This window comes from Xiphophorus hellerii, chromosome 24 (assembly GCF_003331165.1).
Source record: "Xiphophorus hellerii strain 12219 chromosome 24, Xiphophorus_hellerii-4.1, whole genome shotgun sequence".
NCBI classification, from domain to species: Eukaryota; Metazoa; Chordata; class Actinopteri; order Cyprinodontiformes; family Poeciliidae; genus Xiphophorus; species Xiphophorus hellerii.
Window position 1 is genome coordinate 16,518,982 of NC_045695.1, and position 21,780 is coordinate 16,540,761.

Below are 21,780 nucleotides of genomic sequence, written 5' to 3' on the forward strand. Positions count from 1 at the left end.
TTTAGACACAACTTCATGTGATTTAACGTGATTTTAGACACAACTTCATGTGATTTAACGTGATTTAAGACACGACTTCATGTGATTTAACATTATTTTAGACACAACTTCATGTGATTTAACGTGATTTTAGACACAACTTCATGTGATTTAACGTGATTTTAGACACAACTTCATGTGATTTAACGTGATTTTAGACACAACTTCATGTGATTTAACGTGATTTAAGACACGACTTCATGTGATTTAACATTATTTTAGACACAACTTCATGTGATTTAACGTGATTTTAGACACAACTTCATGTGATTTAACGTGATTTTAGACACAACTTCATGTGATTTAACGTGATTTTAGACACAACTTCATGTGATTTAACGTGATTTAAGACACAACTTCATGTGATTTAACGGGATTTAAGACACAACTTCATGTGATTTAACGTGATTTTAGACACAACTTCATATGATTTAACGTGATTTTAGACACAACTTCATGTGATTTAACGTGATTTTAGACACAACTTCATGTGATTTAACGTGATTTTAGACACAACTTCATGTGATTTAACGTGATTTTAGACACAACTTCATGTGATTTAACGTGATTTTAGACACAACTTCATGTGATTTAACGTGATTTTAGACACAACTTCATGTGATTTAACGTGATTTTAGACACAACTTCATGTGATTTAACGTGATTTTAGACACAACTTCATGTGATTTAATGTGATTTTAGACACAACTTCATGTGATGTCTTAAATCACATGAACCCTCATTGCTTGTCAGTGGTGTAAAAAGTGGGTTTGCACTAAATGTTTATTTTCTTTAACTGCTACACATACTGGCCATAAATCCATACTATCAAACATTCCTGATATGATCAGTGATAAATATCTAAAACTTTGATGTATAACATGATAACCAAATCCTTTAAAGGTCTGACTGAAAGCTATTTTGTGATTGCTTTGATTTTTAAGAGAGCACCAACAGTCCTCGAACATCTCCAGTGATCAGTCAAACAAGAATGACCAAACACAGCTGGACTCCATATTTATGGTCGGTATATGTAACTAGCCACAGTCAGTCTGTCCAGCATAAATCTATTGATAGGTTCTACAATCAGCCTGGTGTGTTATATTGTTCTGTTCCAGTTGCTTGAGGACCACATTGTCACTTTTGTGAAGAAGGAGCTGCAAAAAATTCAAAACGTTTTGAGTTTAGATGACGCAGAATTTTCAGTGAGTCAGACTGATGGTGAGGAGGGCCTGGAGGATGAAGATGAAGAGCAGAAAAGGAGCAGTACAGAGGCTTTTGAGAAGATCACATTGTACTTCCTAAGGAGAATGAAGCAAGATAATTTGGCCAACTGTCTACAGAGCAGTAAGAACATTTGTTTTGCTAATGTGATGCTTTCTTCATGTATAAAAAGGTTTTCCAGTAATTGAAAGATGCTTCCTTCAGGGTAAATCAAAGGTTTCTTTACTGAATTTTGTTTTTGTCTTCATTAAGAACTTTTCGCTGCACTTTGTCATCAAACACTTAAATCTGGTCTGAAGAAGAAGTTCCAGTGTATGTTTGAGGGAATCGCTAAAGCAGGAAGTCCAACCCTGCTGAACCAGATCTACACTGAGCTCTACATCACAGAGGGAGGAACTGGAGAGGTCAACCAGGAACATGAGGTCAGACAGATTGAAACAGCTTCTAGATCAACAGATAGGCCAGAAACAACCATCAGACAAGAAGACATCTTTAAAGTCCAACCTGGAAGAGATCAACCAATTAAAACAGTGATGACTAAAGGAGCAGCTGGCATTGGGAAAACTGTCTTAATACAGAAGTTCACTCTGGACTGGGCTGAAGACAAAACCAACCAGAACATCCAGTTCATATTTCCATTCACCTTCAGAGAACTGAATGTGCTGAAAGAGAAAAAGTTCAGCTTGGTGGAACTGATTCATCATTTATTTCCTGAAACCAAAGGAATCTTTAGCTTTGAACAGTTCCAGGTTCTGTTCATCTTTGATGGTCTGGATGAGAGTCGACTTGGTCTGGACTTCAACAACAATCCGATCCTGACTGATGTTACAGAGTCCAGCTCAGTGGATGTTCTGCTGACAAACCTCATAGGGAGGAAACTGCTTCCCTCTGCTCTCCTCTGGATAACCACACGACCTGCAGCAGCCAATCAGATCCCACCTGGAAATATTGACATGGTCATAGATATCGGAGGTTTCAATGACCCACAGAAGGAGGAGTATTTCAGAAAGAGGTTCAGTGATGAGGAACTGGCCAACAAGATCATCTCCCACATCAAGGCATCACCAACCCTACATATCCTGTGTTATATCCCAGTCTTCTGCTGGATCACTGCTACAGTTTTGGAGGATATAGAGAAAACCAGCAAGAGTAGAGGCCTGCCAAAGACTCTGACTGAGATGTACATCCACTTCCTGGTGGTTCAGACCAAAGTGATGAAGGTCAAATATGATGGAGGATCTGAAACAGATCCACACTGGAGTCCAGAGAGCAGGAAGATGATTGAGTCTCTGGGAAAACTGGCTTTTGATCAGCTGCAGAAAGGAAACCTGATCTTCTATGAATCAGACCTGACAGAGTGTGGCATCGATATCAGAGCAGCCTCAGTGTACTCAGGAGTGTTCACACAGATCTTTAGGGAGGAGAGAGGGCTGTACCAGGACAAGGTGTTCTGCTTCGTCCATCTGAGTGTTCAGGAGTTTCTGGCTGCTCTTCATGTTCATCTGACCTTTACTGAACGTTGTGAGAACTTGATGGACAAGAACACCTTTGTGGAAGAGCCTGATCTAAATGTTCTTTACCAGAGTGCTGTGGAGAAGGCCTTAGACAGTCTGAATGGACACTTGGATCTCTTCCTCCGCTTCCTTCTGGGTCTTTCTCTCCAGACCAACCAATCTCTCCTTAAAGGCCTGCTTAAATGGACCACAAATAACTCACAGAGGAATCAGCACACAGTCCAGTGCATAAAGAAATACACTAAAAAATCTCTATGCTTTGAGAAAATGTTGTGTCTGTTCCACTGTCTGAATGAAATTAAGTATAATTCAGTAGTGGAGGAGATCCAGCAGTACCTGACTTCAGGACGCCTCAGAACGCAGGACTTGTCTCCTGCTGAGTGGTCAGATCTGGTCTCCATCATTCTGTCTTCAGAAAGTAATCTGGATGTCTTTGAACTCAAGAATTATGATGATTCAGAAAACGTTCTTCTGATGCTGATGCCAGTGGTCAAGGTCTCCATTACAGCTCTGTAAGTATAGACAAATACAGATGTTTCTCATTTCTAATTTCCTGTACATTAATTGTATTCATTTGTGATTTATACAGGCTGGCAGGTTGTGGGCTCTTTAGGAGAACATGTGAGGCCTTGTCCTCCATTCTCAGCTCCCCAACATGTAGCATAATGGACCTCGATTTAAGTAACAACAATCTGGAGGACTCTGGACTAAATATTCTGCTGCTTGGAGTGAAAAATCTTGATTGTAAACTGGAAATTGTGAGGTTAGTTTACATCTAATTCATGGGTTATCAGGTGTGCAGAGTAGCCAGAACTTATAGTCCAGTAAGAGTAGTACTACTTCAACAAATTTTTATTCAAGTAAAAATAAAATGTAGCTGTCCAATAAATTACTCAAATGTAATAAAGCATTTGGCAAAAAGTCTACAAGTACTGAGTAACTGATCAAATGATCAATCATTTAATATTTAAAGAGTACATCATCAGACAGACCAAAATATAAATTCAATGGAAATGTTGGGATTTTAAGGCTGTAAGTGCAATAATTTATATAAGCAACAAAAAATAACTAAATCAGGAAAAATTAATTTTTCCAAGTTTTAAAAAAAAATTAATTAAACTTCAACAAAAACTGCAGGTGTCAATGATTGGTGAATGTTTGGTAAAAACAACTCTAGTAAGAGTAGGGATACTTCATAATAAAATTACTGAAGTAAAAGCAAAGCGTACAGCATAATAAAAATACTTCTAAAAGTAGATAAAAAAAAAAGAGTAAATGTAACTAGCTGTTACATTACAACATTGCCAACTCATAGCCTGAGTTCACTGAGCTGCTGTTTGCTCTTAATGCCACATCCACTAATGCTCTCACAGCCGAGCTAATTTTCCGTTTTGCATTTTTAGTAACTTTGGGACGTTTATTGCACTTTGCTTCCCCTAAAATAAGTTTTGTAAAAATTCTACTGTGCTAATTTTTTGCTTGTTTTATAACCTTTCAGTTATAATCGTACAAAAAAGTTGAAGAAAAACTGAAGGGCAAAAGTGGTTAGCCCAACCTTTGCTTTCACAATTTTCAAAAATATTAATTTTTGTTCCACTTTGTTTTAGTGACTTTTTCTGTAGATGTTATACATTAAGTTTCACTTTGCTTCTAATGTCTTGTTTTTAATTTTTTCCAATTCTACTCTGTTAACTTGTTCCTGGTTTTGCCGTGGCAGATCATATATTCACTCACCACGGCCTGACATGTCATCTTTCTTGCTGTGTCGTCAGATTGAGTCGCTGCAACTTGTCCGATAAAAGCTGTGAGAGCTTGTCGTCACTTTTCCGCTCCCGGCCTTGCAGTCTGAGAGAGCTGGACCTGAGCAGCAACAGCCTGCAGGACTCAGGAGTGAAGCAGCTGTGTGCTGGGCTGCAGAGTTCTCACTGCAAACTGGAAACTCTCAGGTACTGTAAAGTAACATCAATATTTGACAGGAAATGTAAAGAATAAAAGATTAATGGGAATAAAATAAAACTTGAATTAAGAAACAATTGAAAAACACAGTCTAGTAATTATAGTTTTTTAGGCAATCTGAGTAAAATAGTTTACTGCAGCTTGGAATGTTTTTCATCAGAATTACATTATTGTTCACAGATTTTTTATTTTTATCTTTATAGACTTAGTCTCTGCTACCTGTCAGACAGAAGCTGCCAAGCCATCTGCTTCATCCTCTCTTCTCAAACTTCACTTTTGAGAGTCCTGGACATGAGCAACAATGACCTCCAGGACTCTGGAGTGCAGCTGCTGTGTGAGGGACTGGAGAGTCCAAACTGCAAGCTTGAGTCGCTCAGGTCAGTTCAGTAAAACTTCTTTAGTGTTTTCAGCTCAGTCTGAGTTACAGGCTTGATTGGATCAATAACCAGAAAGTAAAAATAAATTGTGTCCTGCTGCTGTTGTCTGTTTTTATGAAGAAACAACTGAGGCAAAAGGGGAAGTTGTTGGTTCTGTCACGATGATAAAGTTTTCTGGATGATTATTGTGATAAATTATATTTTTATTTTGAGACCATTTTCCAGTAGTATAATGGTTATAACACAATAACACATTCTCAGATATAAATAAACTTTAAATTCTAATGAACATTTAACACTGTAACTGTAAGACATTTAATTTTTTTTAATTATGAAGAACTAACGAGCATGAATGTTAAAGACAATATTCATGTTAAAATTACTTGGAAATCACAAAGACATTAATGCTACTGATCATTAGTTAACATGATAATAACCTTAAGTTAAGGAAATCATAAAATATATATTTTTTGCATTGTAGGATTATATTCAGAGAAACAGTTCCAATATTTCACTATGTTAGCAGAGTATATAAATATAAGAATGATGTGAGAGATTAGCATTGCTACTTAAGAAACCTTAACTATTCTGGTATGTGTATTTATTCATTCATTCATTCATTCATTCATTCATTCATTCATTCATTCATTTTAAGATGATAAAAACAAGATTTTTCCCTCAAAAGTCCTGCTAAGCTCAGTGTTTGAGGCGTGAGGACTGTGATGGTTTTGAGTTCAAAATAGTGTAAGATAAATAGAAAAGCACTTATTTATCTTTCAGCTTTCAACAAGCTGCGTTTTAACAGCCTTGTTGCTGAAAATGTGCTATATGTCATGATACTGAGGTTCTGAGGTTCTGAGAGTAGATGAGGTGGACCCAGGCTGTAGAGTAAAATGGTGGTTTAATGAAAAACACAGAATCCAGGCAGAACAAAGAGACACAGAAAACCAAATCCCCACATTATATAAATAAAATTACCTTACCTTTTTGTTTTTCCTTACTATTTCTTTGACAAAACTCCAAAAAAGCAAAACTATAAAAACTGAATCAAAGTAAATATAGTTACTGCAAAATAGGGAGACAGTAAAACATTAAGCCAGGGTACAATCATCAGCATCAGGTATGTAATAACACAACAAATACCAAATTTGATCAAATAAAGCTAAATTAGCTTTATCTTAGCTTTATTATTATCCATTTGCAGCTTGTCAGGCTGCATGGTCACAGAGGAAGGCTGCGCTTCCCTGGCTTTAACTCTGAGCTCCAAGCCTTCAGCGCTGAAGCAACTGGACCTGAGTTACAATCATCCAGGAGAATCAGGACTTAAGCTGCTGTCAACAGGCCTGGATGACCCAAACTGGAGACTGGAGACTCTCAGGTATGCAGACACATCTGGTTTTAGCAGAAAGAGAGGAGATAAAACTCACAGATCTTTACATTTTGTTATTTGAAAAGAACTTTACCTTTTTACCTTTTTACCTTTTTACCTTTTTACCTTCTGATGGGAAGACAGATTGTAAAAACAATTCCTGGACGATTGTAGAATCATGTCACAGGTGTCCAAAGTGCCACCCAGGCACCATTCTACACCAAAAGCAAATATTTAAGACCTAGTTTTTAATTAGTGAAGCTCTGTTTGAGAAGCACTGGTGAGTCCTGATGCTATGAACAATCCAACATATGGTTCCTAAATCAGAAAAATCAAGGAAATGAAGTGACCAGTTGCACTTAAGCTTTTGGTTGTTTTTGTTTGTGTTTATCTTTTGTTGTTCTTGGACTATGTTTTTCTTCAATGAATTGATGAGTTGCTCAGTGTATGCATGTTAAAGGTGAACGGAGTGGTTGCCTGTTGTGATGAACAAAGTTGTCTAAATCTGAGTCCTCCATTCAGGGTGGAGCCTGCTGGAGTCCGATGGTTGACTCCAGGTCTGAGGAAGTGTAAGTGTTTTCCATCTGATTCAGGACATTCAAGCTGTCACATCATCATCAACCTGTCAATAAATGATCAATAATTATCAATAGCTGGATTGTGTTTATCTCCATCAGATTCCTGTCAACTCACCGTCGACAGAAACTCAGTGACTGGAAACCTGAAACTTTCTGAAGACGACATGAAGGTGACGCGTGTGGAAGAGAAGATATTTCCTGAATATGAGGAGTCTTACCAGCTGCTCTGTAGTAATGGTCTTACTGGCCGTTGTTACTGGGAAGTCGAGTGGACAGGAGAGATTGACGTGTCAGTAAACAGAGAAAGGAAAGAGGAAGAAAAGGACAGAGACTCTCCACTGGAACTGATGGATTTCAGCTGGAGTTTGGGATGTTCTGATACTGGTTACTCAATTAGGAAGGATAATAACAAACTATCTTTAGTAGCTTTCTCTGACCAGCCTGTTTCTCCAAAAGTAGCGATGTACTTGGACTGTCCGGCTGGAACTCTGTCCTTTTTCAGCGTTGACTCAGATTCTCTGAGCCACATCCACACATTCAACGCAGTGATTGCAGAACCTCTTTATGTTGGTTTGAACTTCTTTTTCACCAATAGTTCTGTCTCGTCTGTAAGAACCTCTGTCCCTCTTTGCTAGAGAAGCATTTAAACCAAATACCAAGAACTTTTGGTAGTGTGAAGATAAATCCCATATTTGTTGTTTCACAGGTGCAACTCTGTGGTCCAGTCATGTTCAAGTTCATTTTCATAATCTATAAACTGTTTGTCAACTTTAAAAGCATGGATGTAAGTGTGTCTGTAGAATCTGTGCTATGTATCATAATTTTAAATGTTCTGCTACAATCTTTTCTCAAAACATTGCAAAATATTTCAAGTAACTCTCCAAATTTCAAAGTTTAAAATTCCTTTGTCTCTTTGTAGACAGTTAATGTTGAAGTACAAAAATATTTCTACTTTACTAAATGTTTAGATTCTGTCTCAAACATCAAAATGTTTTTTTTAAAGTAATGAGGTCATAAATCAGAGGTCATCTTTTGACCTCTGATGACTTTTGCAAATTTTTTTGTATTATCTAAAAAATAATAACAGCACAAATAAAAGAAATGTTACTGTGGAAGAAAGTAACACAAACATTTGACACCAATTTGTTTGATTTGAATATTGTGGAGGAGGGCGGCTGATTGACCCTTTAACCGTTAAACATTCATTTTGTTGGTTTATTTATGTATCTATTTATTCACATTTATTATTATCTTTATGATCGTGGCACAAACAAAACCGTATTTATTTCAATTAATCTGCGAAATAAAACCCACCGTTTTATGGCTTACATGGTTATAAAACGTGATAATGTTACGAATATCTTCAAAAATTTCCTCTTCGGTCAGATTTCAGTCCGTTTTCTCATCAATATGCGAGAGTTTAGAGCGATGCGCGCTCCCGCGACAGGGCCTGCATTTCTCGGCAGGCGTGCATTTCTCGGCATAACACCGCCCCTTTACTACGGTTACTCCGCATGTTCCTGCAGTTTTACTTTCACTTATACCTTCGTTGTGGCGCAGCTGATTTTCTACCTGCAAGCCTCCATCTGAAGGTAACGTAACCAGTTTAATGCTTTATTTGTTAAAATCAGCTGTGAAGAGTTCAGCTCGCGCAGAAACAGCTGATCTCTGCAGACATTTTTCACAGTAGCGGAAACTTTGAGCGCAGTAATAAGAAGAGACTGTTGCTGCTGTCCGCCATGATGGTTGAGCAGAGTTAGAGGAGCAGCGCCAGAATTAGATGCCGGTCAGCAGATGACAAGAGAGACATGGAGCTTCTCCAAACAGGTGCTGCAGATTTTGCTGTAACTCCTGTTGAGCCTCCGGAGGGCCGGAGAGGAGCCGCTGCTGTCCGCGCAGTGTGACGCACTTAAACCGGACACAGTTCTAACGGACAGCCGCTGGAGAGCAGCTCTGACGCTCCTGCTCTTTATTTACGCTACAACTTATTAAGGACAGATGAAGGTCAGAAGCTGTTGGAGATTTTTTTTATGATTGTGAAACAAAGTATAAACTCTAATAAACACGTAGAAAAAGGCGCAGCTGCGTCAATCTGTAAACAGGAAGAACGTCATACGTCACTGAAAAGGCCTGATACGTTAATTCTCTAAATGGACTAAATAGTGATTTTATAATGAAAAAAGGAAAAAACACCTTTAGAGTGCGTTAGATAAGCTAATCAATAAGGTGCTTCAGCTCACCTTTATTCTTCAGAGTGACTCCATGTTGTTTAATAAACTGTAGCGTTTATACAATATTGTTATGACTGTGACTTTTTCTGGAACATTTTAGAAACAATCTGGCAGAAAAAGTCAATAATATATGAACTTGAGGATCATATTCAGTAAATTAGAGTATCTGCTGCTGTGAGGTCCAATCTTTATCTGGAGATATTTAAATTATGTGAGAAAATATGGACAACATAAAGCATTTTTGTCAACATCAATTAATTTATGAGGCACATTCAAAACAACTGTCAAGTGGACCAAAGTGATGTACAGTGTTTTTATTTCTGTTTGGAAATGTTGGTATTTAAGAATAACCTTAACGTTACACAAAATAAGCACAAAAGTAAAAACAAAATGTTTTGTCAATACAGCAAGAAAAAGAGAATGACTGAAATAATTCAATTTCACATTTATTCCACCTTAAAATGGCTAAAATCTCACAGGTGTGTCAGATCAATGTATGAGGCGCCCCCTGGTGGCAGCAAGGTGCTGCAGCTCTGTTGGTTCTGATTGGTTTTTTTCTTTGAATCGATGCTGATTGGATAATTGCTTCCTGCTGATATGACGGTTCATGTCTGCCCACTCAGAAAGAGGCTGAACAAGTTTAACTCCGGTGAAACATGAGCAAGCAGCAAACTTTGGTCTCTAATAACAACATAAAAGTCCAGCTGAAGTTTCCTAGAGAGAACGCAGAAAACGAGCAGAAGTTCTGGAAATATGGGCCTAAAACTGAATCATCTGGAATAATGTTTATTATAACCCAAATCCAGCTCTGTGGGAACAGAACCCCATGCTAACGGCAGCATGGAGGTGCAGCAGACTCTGTTCAGCTCAGAATGATAGATTCCTACCATGCATCAGGAAAATCTGGAACCATCTGGGACTAAACTGAAGCTGAATCCAACATGATGATGACCCAAAAAGCACCAGGAAATCCACAGAGGGGTGGCTGAGTCATAAAACTGGGCCTAGTCAAAGTCCACTGATATGCTGTGGGGTAACTTGAGGGTATCTGAACCATTCTTCAGTCAGGGAAGAGTTTGTAAATCAATTTCTCCTTTAATGATTAAACAACAAAGAGATAAGCTTGTTGCAATAAATCAGTTAATCAAATTATAAATGAAAACAAACTATTTCCAGTTTCATGATCAGTTCTCATTTTTCTCTTTTCTTTCTCTTTCTGCTAAAACAAAAACAGGATGATAAAAGTCACCAGACTTGTGTTTTAGTCTCAACGAGCCTTTTTAAGGATAATTTTGTTTACAGAGACTTCATAAATAATTGTATGTGTTTGTTTTTGATGTTTCGTTTATTTGGGATATTTAAAATGTTTTCCAGTTCCAGTGTTAAATGTTCTTTAAAATGTAAGTTTCATTGATCTTTGAGAATATGTTCTCACTGCAAAAACACAAAATCTTATCAGGTATTTTTGTTTAGTTTCTAGTGAAAATATCTTACTTAAAGGTAAGTAAGATGTTACTTACCTTTAAGTAATAAATATGAGCTTAATATTGATTAAAAAGTACTTACTGCATTGGTAGATTACAGCTCCCATGTTATGAATGAAATAATCTGCCAGAATAATTACATTTTTAAGAATATTAAGGAATTATCGATTTAAAACAAGCTCATATTTCTTGCTGAAAAGTTACTTGTAAATTAGTTTTGTCTTAATTCAAAGATATTTGCAGATATTTTTCACCTGACATCAGATGTAGCATATATAGAAAATTACTGCCAGTGAATCTGAATATTAACTTTAATTAAATTTTGTTTATGTGTAGGTGTCAGGTTTGATCAGTGTGTGTGTGTTGATGTTTCAGATGAAGGTAGACGGTGTGTGAGCTGAGCAGGATGGATCAGTGTGAGGATGGAGAGGACGCAGTCCGTCCCTCTAAGATGCCTCTCAGCGGGGGACATGAGGACCAGAGGTGAGATCACCGTCTCTACCGAGTCCTCTCCATGTCAGAGCTCTGCACTCTCATCACAAACCATTTTTATTCCCAGGAAACAACCAGAACCAGAGACTGGATCAGGACAAAGACGTGGGTCCCTGTGCAGTGACAAGTCAAAAGGTCGGCTCATTGATTTTAAACAAAGCCAGCCTTCTAGAAAGAGGTGAGCTATCTCTAGATGTTACAACAGTTAAATGTGATAAAGTTTAAAGCAATTAAAGTAAAGCTCTTTATTAAACTGCACACAATAACTTCATTTAATCATATTTTTTTATTAATTCAGTTTTATTGATACTTTCATTGAACAAAAAGAGGAGAATAAAGCAAACTAACGATATGGACAGTGTTGGGAGTTTTAAACATCATAAACCAGAATAATCATATTAAGAAGTTTATCACATAAATGATAAACGATACAATAAATGCCCACCCCTATCTAAAATTAAGGCCTTAAAATGTCCTAAATTCATTAAAACATTATTTGGTCTTAAACACAAGTCTTAAATTCTGTCATGACAGAACTATATAATCTCATATATTCTGTGTTTATCTTTTATTGTCATGGGTTTTTTCTGTCAGGCAAGTTTGAGCAGCACACAGATATTTTCATTGCGTTTTGTGACTTGGGGTGGTTGATGCTACGCTAATAAACCCTTGTTAGCTTTTTTTGCATTTGTCATTGTATCACCAACTCATACAATGCTATGTGCATTCTGTGGGGAAAAAAAAGCTCAGCAATAATATATAGAACAAGAACATAATTCCACACAGTGACCATCAGCATGGTGATGGTCACTGTGTGATGGTCTGGAATGCTAAACAGCTTTAGCAGCCGGAGGAACCATGAGTCTCTCCAGCAGTAAATCCTGAAGGTGACCTGATGGAGAACATCAATCCAAAGTTCATCACCTGGCCCACCATGTGATTGGCTTAGAAAGACAAACAAAATGAAGGCTATGAAGTGGCCTAGTCAAAGTTGAAACATTTCTGTGAAGCAAAGATGAATCAGTGTTGCTGCTTAAATCTTACTGACTCATCTGGCAAACATCTCCTGCTGTCCTCACATCATCAAACCTCATGTTTTCACAGGAAGCAACCAGAACCAGAACCAGACTCTGGATCAGAACCAGACTCTGGATCCAGCTCAGCCTCCCTACGCAGTGACTCATCAAAGGATCAGCTCATGTGAGTTGTCTCTAATCATCTAAGGTTGTTTTATTTTAATTCAGGTAGATATCAAATCATAAAGGACATGTCGAAGTTTCACCTATTTCATTTTTACCACAAAAGTTTTACAGTTTTAGATTAACATTTACCATGAAAGCCATGCTCAGTTACACTTTTATGGAAAGTTCTAGTTTTTTATTAACCGCAGCGTTTCCTCACAGCAGTTGGGGATATTTCAGCATTCTGTGATAAATGTAGCTTTGGTTTTTACATTCTAACAGTAAAGTTTCTGAACCTGATCAAAATGTTCTGAATTGTTCTTTATTTGCTTCATATTTTTAATTGAAAGTGATGTTTTAATGCAGTGAAAATGAGATAAATTTGAAGTGATGGATTTATTTAAAAATAGTTCAGTGTCACTCACCCCTATTTTCAGCTCTTAATGTCAAACATTTGGTGGGAGTTTTTTCACAACCTTGGGACTAAAAAGGGGAAAATGGATAAGTACAGTAGATCATGCAGGATATTTCCCAGCTTTAGATCATTTGTCAAAGTTTATTCTGGTTCTTCTATTCCATTTTAAAAAAAAATATTACTGATCTAAGTTTGTCCAAATAAAACAGAAAACTCATCTTTAGCATTTTGTTTTTAATATGTTGATTGTGTAGATAATAAGACCCTCAACTATGTTTTCTGCTCAAATTTAAAAATGTTGTAAAAAAGAAAAAATTGACTAAGCCTGGAAAAGTTGGAAATTTGAAGCATCAAGTAAAATATAGAGATGAGATTATTCAGTTATGTGAGTTAAAGACAGTTTTAGTGGGAGCTACCAAGTATAACGAGTCAGCTGCAGCTGGACAGATATAGGGAGGAGAGGGAGGCTTTAACTAGGACAACCTTAACCAGAGCTGAACACTACAAAGATGAACATTCAGTAAATATTCTTCCATACAGAAAGTAAAGTAAATAATTAATCAGAGTTTGTATCATTTTAGAAAAAACAATATCTGCTAATTGTTCCTGGTTCCTCCACAGAGTGGACCAGCAGAGCTCAGAGGTTCCCAGTGGTCCGTCTGCCCAGCAGCTTCAAACTGAGCTGGACTCCGTATTTATGGTCTGTACATCGGTTCTGCTCAGTCTTTGTAGACCAGAGAACCTTCAGTCTGTCCAACATGGACCAGATGTTCTGATCCAGTCTGATGTCCTTCATCTCGTGTTGTTTTTCAGGAGGTGGAACAAAACATGTTCACTTTTATGAAGGAAGAGTTAAATACGTTTAAAACATATCTGAGTCCATTTGGTTCAGAGTATTTAGAGAGTCAGACGGAGGGTGAGGATGAGGAGCACAGGAGGAAGAACAGAGAGCACTTACTTAACATCACTGTGAACTTCCTGAGGAGGTCGAACCAGGAGGGTCTGGCTGCACGCCTGCACAACAGTAAGTGATCATTTCACTCTGAATAGTCATTTCTATCCACACACACATCATAATTTATCTTCTAACAATACAGCTTTAACTTTAGCTCCTTCAAAATGTTCAGTGATGTTGATCTTTTTAGCTGGGTTTCTTTTTGGGAACAGTAAATATTTATTAGGTTTAAACATCTGAATGATTTTCAACACTGTTGCTATGGACAGACAATTTATGTAATTGTAAAGTTGAAAGACTTGGTGACGTATATCTATTTTTTTTATCTCCATTAAATTAATTAAAACTTGACCATATTTCCAGTTGCAGCTATTTGACATTATTGTAACCACTCCAAAAGCTTTTAAGCAGCTTGATGTCAATGTTGCTTTGGTTAATACTCTTATTTCTCCTTTCCTCATTAAGGACATTTAAAATTAAAAATACTTCTTTCATACAATTCAGTTCCACTACTATAAAGTGCTGGTCTACTATCAGACTGGTTGTGTTGCAAACTGGCCAAGGATGAACTGGAAAAAATTGTGATTTTAATGGTTTTATCTCTGACCAACTCTGACCAAGAGCTGACTGACTGAGAGAGATTTATGCAACAGAGTTGATTGAAGACAATGAGTAGCTGGTTGATTAGAAATTAGGTGCAGTTGTGAGAAAAAACAAGTAAACAATCTAAATACACAGAGCTAGATGAATCCTGAAACCCAACACGAATAGACTTGCCTTGTTGTACCAAAGAGTTGACTTGATGGTTTTAGTGAAGTGTGTTGTGTGATATTATTACAAGCACGGGAAAAGTGATTTTAACTTCTCCTTTTTTTATTATTTTAGGTTCTCCTGTCACCTGCCAAAGTAATCTTAAGGCAAACATGAAGAACACATTTCAGCAGATTTTTGAAGGGGTTCCTAAAGCTGGAAAATCAATGCATTTGAGTCAGATTTACACCGAAGTCTACATCACAGAGGGAGGGACTGCAGAGGTCAACCAGGAACATGAGGTCAGACAGATTGAAACAGCATCCAGGAAACCACACAGACCAGAAACAACAATAAAACAAGAAGACATCTTTAAGGCCCCACCGGGTAGAGATTGGCCAATCAGAACAGTGATGACCATGGGAGTTTCTGGCATTGGGAAAACAGTCTTAACACAGAAGTTCACTCTGGACTGGGCTGAAGACAAAACCAACCAGAACATCCAGTTCATATTTCCATTCACCTTCAGAGAACTGAATGTGCTGAAAGAGAAAAAGTTCAGTTTGGTGGAACTGATTCATCATTTATTTCCTGAAACCAAAGGAATCTTTAGCTTTGAACAGTTCCAGGTTCTGTTCATCTTTGATGGTCTGGATGAAAGTCGACTTGGTCTGGACTTCAACAACAATCCGATCCTGACTGATGTTACAGAGTCCAGCTCAGTGGATGTTCTGGTGACAAACCTCATCAGGGGGAAACTGTTTCCCTCTGCTCTCCTCTGGATAACCACACGACCTGCAGCAGCCAATCAGATCCCTGCTGAGTGTGTTGGCATGGTGACTGAGATTAGAGGGTTCACCAACTCACAGAAAGAAGAGTACTTCAAGAAACGATTCAAAGATGCGGAGCAGGCCAACAGTATCATCTCCCACATCAAGACATCACGAAGTCTCCACATCATGTGCCGCATCCCAGTTTTCTGCTGGATCTCTGCTACAGTTCTGGAGGATGTGATGAAGACCACAGAAGGAGGAAAACTGCCGAAGACTCTGACAGAGATGTACATCCAATTCCTGGTGGTTCAGACCAAAGTGAAAAAGGTCAAGTATGATGGAGGATCTGAAACAGATCCACACTGGAGTCCAGACAACAAGAAGATGATTGAGTCTCTGGGAAAACTGGCTTTTGATCAGCTGCTAAAAAGAAATGTGATCTTCTATGAATCAGACCTGACAGAGTGTGACATCGATATCAGAGCAGCCTCAGTGTACTCAGGAGTGTTCACACAGATCTTTAGGGAGGAGAGAGGGCTGTACCAGGACAAGGTGTTCTGCTTCGTCCATCTGAGTGTTCAGGAGTTTCTGGCTGCTCTTTATGTTCATCTGACCTTCATCAACTCTGGAGTCAATCTGCTTGAAGAAAATCTGACATTTCCCCCAAAATCTAAAAGAGCAAAACATGAAAAACATCGGTTCTTCCAGAGCGCAGTAGACATGGCCTTACAAAGTCCCAATGGCCACCTGGACTTGTTCCTCCGCTTCTTTCTGGGTCTTTCTCTCCAGACTAATCAGACTCTCTTGAAGGACCTGTTGACACGAGAAGAACCCAGCACAGAAACCACTGATGAAGCAGTCCAATACATAAAGAGGAAGATGAGTGAAAAGTTGGCTGCTGACAAAATCATCAATCTTTTTGACTGCCTAAGTGAAATGAATGACCTTGCCCTTGTTGAAGAAGTCCAAGAGTCTCTGAGTTCAGGACGTCTCTCCACAGATAAGCTGTCTTCTGCCCAGTGGTCAGCTCTGGTCTTCATCTTGCTGTCGTCAGAAAAAGATCTGAATCTGTTTGACTTAAAGAAATTCATCAATTCAGATGATGACTTTGCAAGGTTGCTACCAGTTCTTGATGTGTCCAACAAAGCCCTGTGAGTATGACACACTTTGTATTTATTCAGTAACAATAGACTGCTGAGTTGCATTTGGTGGAGAAGGTCAGGTGTTGACAGTTACTTCTCCTGCTGTGTTTTCTCAGATTAAGTGTCTGCAACCTTTCGCCAAGCACATGTGCAACCCTTTCCACAGTTCTAAGTTCTCAGTCTTCTCATTTGAGAGAGTTGGACTTGAGTAACAATGACCTGACGGATAAGGGAGTAACGCTTCTATGTGGAGGACTCGGAAGTGTACACTGCACTCTAACGACTCTAAGGTAACCTTTCTTGAACCAGTAATTTTTTTCTTTATGTATTTGTGTTAATCTCTCATAGTACAATTTTGAGGAAATCATATCTAATAGCACATGAAAGGGAACACATACAATTTAGCTGCAGGTTATTATTGAATAAGGTAATTTACATTTAAAAATTGGGAATTCCTTTGTGCTGTGGAGGACTTCACTGACCATGTGGGGTTTTGTGTAGGTATGATCTGGAAGAATGGTTCTTCTCTAAATCTTAGTGGTATTTTGTTTTTCAATATATATTTGTTTGAGATGTTTTTTTCATAATAGGAAATATAATATAAAAGTGACAGAAAATTCAAACAGCACATGTTCAAGATCCAAAATGCAGATATGGCTTTCATGCAGTATGCCCCAAAATTCATTGTTGCCAATTGTGGCAACAGCTAAATAATCTGGAGAAGCTCAGGAGACTCCTGGTGTACCATATTGGTACCAAGTGGGCAGGAGGACTGTGCCTTATGTAGTTGCATAAGCAACATTTTGCATCTGGTTTAAGGGTGGTTTAAAGGAAGCCTTAACCAAAAAGCAGATTTGGAAAGTTCCTGGTGACTTTCAGCCTGGTTATGAAAAGAGACCAAGAATTTAACCCAGAGAATATGCCAGGTATTTATTTCTCCAGTTCATGCACGCTTTAGAAACCTGGATAAGACTTATGAACATGTCTTTATTTAGCAGTGGACGTTTAGGGGTTAATCAGTTGTGCCAAATGTGAGTGTGTGTTTTGTTTAATGGTTCTTTGGCTGTGTATTGTGGATGTTTATACCCTGAGGAAGTTTGGGAGTTCATTGAACTGTGGGGGCAAGACTAGCATGGTCGTTATCTGCAGGTGGTGGGATCATTATCTGTGCTGGTGTTGTTTGGTTGTAGCAGTTGCGGTTTTGGGAGATTTTGTAGGCCACTGAGCCACACTGCAAACAAAGCAGAATTAACTTATGATTTGTATTTTTTAAATAATTAAAAGCAATTCCTAAAAAAATATGTCTAATGGATCATTGCATGTCTGCAGGCTGTCAGGCTGTCTGATCACAGAGGAAGGCTGTGCTTCTCTGGCCTCAGCTCTGCACTCCAACCCCTGCCATCTGAAGGAGTTGGACTTGAGCTACAACCATCCAGGAGAGGAAGGGGTGAAGAAGCTGACTGTACAGGATTCTATCTGGAAACCAGAAAAACTGAGGTATGGGAATGTTAACTGCAGCAATACCGATAGCTGGTTGAGGAAAGAAAGCAGCACTCACTTTGTTTTGTTTTGTAAACCAGCTGCTTGAGAAACATGTAATGTCCATGTCTGCTGCTGAAAGGTACTGATGGTGTAACCCTCTTCTGTTCAGGATGGAGCCTGCTGGTGTCCAATGGTTGACACCAGGTCTGAAGAAGTGTAAGTGTGTTTTTATTTGATTCATGCCATCTTCAAGGTGTCAAGAAATGATCAATAACTGTGTCTGCATTGTCTGTGTTTCAGATTCCTGTCAACTCACCATCGACACAAACACAGTGAACAGAAAACTCCAGCTGTCTGAGAACAACAGGAAGGTTACTGGTGTGGATGAGAGTCAGTCCTACCCTGACCATGAACAGAGATTTGATTACTGGCCCCAGGTTCTGTGCAAGGAAAGCCTTCCTGATCGCTGTTACTGGGAGGTTATTTGGAGTGGGAAGGTTGAGATCTCTGTGAGCTACAGTGGAGTCCAACGTAAAGGAGGCAGTAATGACTGTGAGTTTGGATTTAACAACATGTCCTGGAGTCTGAGCTGCTCCGATGAGGGTCGTTATTCTGTCTGCCATCAGAGCAAAAGGGAGTTCATCTCCTCCTGCTCATCTTCTGCTCCCTACCACAAAGTAGGAGTGTATGTGGACTATCCAGGTGGCACTCTGTCCTTCTACAGAGTTTCTTCTGGAATACCGATCCATCTCCATACCCTCAAGACAGAATTCACTCAACCTCTTTATCCTGGTTTCGGGTTCTGGACGGGATCTTCAGTCACTCTTTGTTAAGTAGAGTTTTGTCCTCATGGTGACAGAAAATCTCCAGATCAGTGATAAACATGATTGGGTTGAGTTAAGAATGTAAAAATAAATATTTTGTGTCATTCTAGATGAAACAGAAAATGATGGGGAACAAACTGAAGTTGTTTTCAATCATCTTTGATGGAAAATTATCACTTATATTTAAATATTTGTTTTCAAGTAAGTGGGGTATGTTTGGAGCTTTACGGTGCATTCACACCAGCCCTGTTTAGTTTGCTTTAATCAAACTCTAGTTCTTTTAGAGAATCCGGTTTGTTTGCAAAAATGTGAATGCATAATCAAACTCTGAAGCAGATCAAAAAAGTGCAAGTGAACTGTGGTGCATTTGAATTCATATGTGAACGCCAAGTGGACCAGAGAGTGCTCCAAAAGCAGGAAATGGACTATAGTAAATACAACCAAAACAAATACATTAGCCTAGCACTAGCGGGAGAAATGTCATTGTGGTCCTTCACCAGAGACAAAAGAGAAATCATACAATTGCTACAATCTGATGCCACTCCATTGTTGTTTCCATTTTGTGAAAAAGGAAGTTGTGGTCAGTGTCTTCTTTGGTAGTTTCAGTGTATTTTCCTTCAGTAGTTCCTGGTGGAGCACCACTACAGGCGAGGAGAGGAACAGATTTTTCAGTTTGGATTGTTTGACAGTTTAGTGTGGAAGTGAATCAGCATCAGCTGAAAATGTCACAAATGTAAGTTTGCTGCAGTGAAAAGAGCTCAGTTCTTTTATTGTGGAGAAACGAAACAATAGTCAGACCCTCCTTGTAGTGAAATATGCTAATTTTGTTTTCATGCTAAAGTTGTGTTTTTCTATTTTAGTGATAATCTGCCTTTCTGCTTTAATGAAACTGTTCCATGTGTTTGTATTTGTTTCTTTACCACCTAATGCTATAATAACTCTAAAATAGTGAGTATCAGCTCTAAGAGTACGATCACTTTCTACTCCGGAGTTTAGTGCCGCCCTCAGCAATCAGCTCAAACAGGAAACAATGATCTGCAACATGTAATATAAACTGGTATCATACCTGTAATCAGGCTGAAACATGCAGAACCTGGAAATATAAAAGACACAAAGACAAGCCTGAGAAAGTTCCCTGAGACTTTCTAAATACATTATTATACATTAAATACATTATTATACATGTGATTATAAAGTTCTATCTACAGTTAGAGCAGAAGAAACGCATTTTAATATAATCCAGCAAAAAATCCATTTTTTAAAGAAAACTATTTGAAAGTAGACTATTGTTATTTTAACAAATATATTTTGTGATATTTACAGTAATTGTAACTTTTAAAATTTTTTAACTGCATTTCACAGATGAAATAAAGAATTTCTCACAAACCTGCCAGAATCATCAGATTTTTGAGATATTCTCATGTTGAGAAGATTTTGTCAGTTTCATACATTATTTTTAGCAAGAAAAGAATGTAAGAAATTTATAACAGGACATATTGTAAAGCTGAAGAAACAGTAGCTTTTTCTTTTTTATTTTCATGAAAATGTATAATTCTTCATTCCTGTTTATATTTCCAGCCTTTTATGTAAAACGTGATTTATTCACTGCTTGATAGATTTTCAGATTCCAGAAGAGCTTTTAACAGGCTGCAAACTTTTAAAGCTTCTGTGTGAAACTTCCTGTCCAAACACGTTAACTTTGATATAACCTCTGATGATTTTTTCACAAAACATAGGAAATAAATGCGAGTCAGAGGTTTCTTTTTGTAGGTCACCTGGTTATATATTTTTCAACTTATACAGTTTGATGACCTGTTTGTCAACAAAATCCTGCCCAGATTGTTTTCCAACTTATTTGCCTTAAAACTCAGCATTTCTTATAAAAAAATAAAAGAAAGCTTTTGATTACATAGCTGTTTTTTACTTGTTAAAGGATCTGTAAATCTGCACTTTATCCACACTGAACGTCTGTTATTTAGTAGATCTGTGTTATAGGGCTAGATTTTCTTCGTGGTGCATAAATAATTAAAACATTCTGAGTCTGAGAAAAAAATCTGTCTCCATCTGGACTTGAGAAAGTAATGATCACTGTGGAAAGGTCCAAATTCCTCTGGGGTAGATTTTTGTTTAAATGTGAATAATTTTTAAATGAAGACATTTTTAAATATATATTTTTTCTCAGCATGTGATAAATTACTACAATTACACATAGTGAATCTCAACAACAAGAAATCTCACGCTCTCCTTTTTCTCATTATTTCCTAATACATTTTGCTTTCAGTTCCTGTTTTCTCTGTGCTGAACTTTCATTTTCAGCACATTTATTCAGTTTTAGTAAATAGTCTCCACAGTAACTGCTGTTGATTTCTTGTATTACACAGTTTATATTTTCTTTAGCCAGCATCTAATGAATCTATATAGTCATAAAAATGCTAGAATTAGTGGAGTAAAGTGGGATCATATCATATGACATGCAAGTTCTGACACATCACATGTTAAAGGAAGTGAAAATGGACCCGATCATTTGACTGAAAAGAAAGAAATAAACCTGGTTTGCTGCATTTCTTCTTTGACCTGCAAAGACAAACATGAGAGCAACGAGGAACAGAGTCCTGAAAAGAATAACTTGAGTACACAGCATGCTTCAGTCTCCTTTACATCTCTCATTTCTGCTGGAACAAATCAGAAGTATTGATTTGCAATTGATAAAAAGTAGTGATTTTTATTTGTATTTTATACAAAAGTTTTAGTCATAAAACTTATGGATTTAATGGTAAATTCAAAATGATTTTGCACATCAAAAGCAGCCTCAAAACCAAAGCTTAAAATAAAACATGAAATTACATTTAAAATGCAAGAATATTTAGCCTATACACTGACCTGTTTAAGTTTTGAAGAAGTACAGCAGCTCATGTGAGTTTCTGTTTCACTCTTCTGACTGACCCATGGTTTGGTGTTTTATATTTAGAGGTGGTTCTCTTGTCCACGTTTTTC

General features: G+C 37.8%; 2 protein-coding genes across 2 annotated transcripts; both read left to right on the forward strand.

Moving 5' to 3' along the window:
• Positions 1 to 685: 685 nt before the first annotated feature.
• LOC116715641 (NACHT, LRR and PYD domains-containing protein 12-like) lies at positions 686 to 8,193 on the forward strand. Its single transcript, XM_032556177.1, has 9 exons — positions 686 to 1,062; positions 1,158 to 1,386; positions 1,516 to 3,289; positions 3,367 to 3,540; positions 4,550 to 4,723; positions 4,937 to 5,110; positions 6,315 to 6,488; positions 7,002 to 7,048; positions 7,157 to 8,193. Exons 1-9 carry the CDS (start codon positions 1,060 to 1,062, stop codon positions 7,690 to 7,692), a joined length of 3,285 nt encoding a protein of 1,094 aa, XP_032412068.1. The 5' UTR covers positions 686 to 1,059; the 3' UTR covers positions 7,693 to 8,193.
• A 329-nt stretch (positions 8,194 to 8,522) lies between these two features.
• Positions 8,523 to 19,212, forward strand: LOC116715640 (NACHT, LRR and PYD domains-containing protein 5-like). Its single transcript, XM_032556176.1, has 11 exons — positions 8,523 to 8,649; positions 11,148 to 11,255; positions 11,332 to 11,442; positions 12,369 to 12,464; positions 13,482 to 13,560; positions 13,674 to 13,884; positions 14,701 to 16,489; positions 16,597 to 16,770; positions 17,810 to 17,977; positions 18,132 to 18,178; positions 18,263 to 19,212. The coding sequence occupies exons 2-11, from the start codon at positions 11,179 to 11,181 to the stop codon at positions 18,793 to 18,795; spliced, it is 3,285 nt and encodes a 1,094-aa protein (XP_032412067.1). The 5' UTR covers positions 8,523 to 8,649; positions 11,148 to 11,178; the 3' UTR covers positions 18,796 to 19,212.
• The last annotated feature ends 2,568 nt before the right edge of the window (positions 19,213 to 21,780 follow it).

Excerpts from the sequence above, each read along its gene's own strand:
- LOC116715641 (XM_032556177.1), top strand. Across the intron at positions 3,290-3,366 it reads AAGGTCTCCATTACAGCTCT|GCTGGCAGGTTGTGGGCTCT; the intron begins GTAAGTATAGAC and ends TGATTTATACAG. Across the intron at positions 7,049-7,156 it reads GACTCCAGGTCTGAGGAAGT|ATTCCTGTCAACTCACCGTC; the intron begins GTAAGTGTTTTC and ends TATCTCCATCAG.
- LOC116715640 (XM_032556176.1), top strand. The coding sequence starts at position 11,179 with ATGGATCAGTGTGAGGATGGAGAGGACGCAGTCCGTCCCTCTAAGATG. Across the intron at positions 11,443-12,368 it reads AGCCAGCCTTCTAGAAAGAG|GAAGCAACCAGAACCAGAAC; the intron begins GTGAGCTATCTC and ends ATGTTTTCACAG. Across the intron at positions 12,465-13,481 it reads TCATCAAAGGATCAGCTCAT|AGTGGACCAGCAGAGCTCAG; the intron begins GTGAGTTGTCTC and ends GTTCCTCCACAG.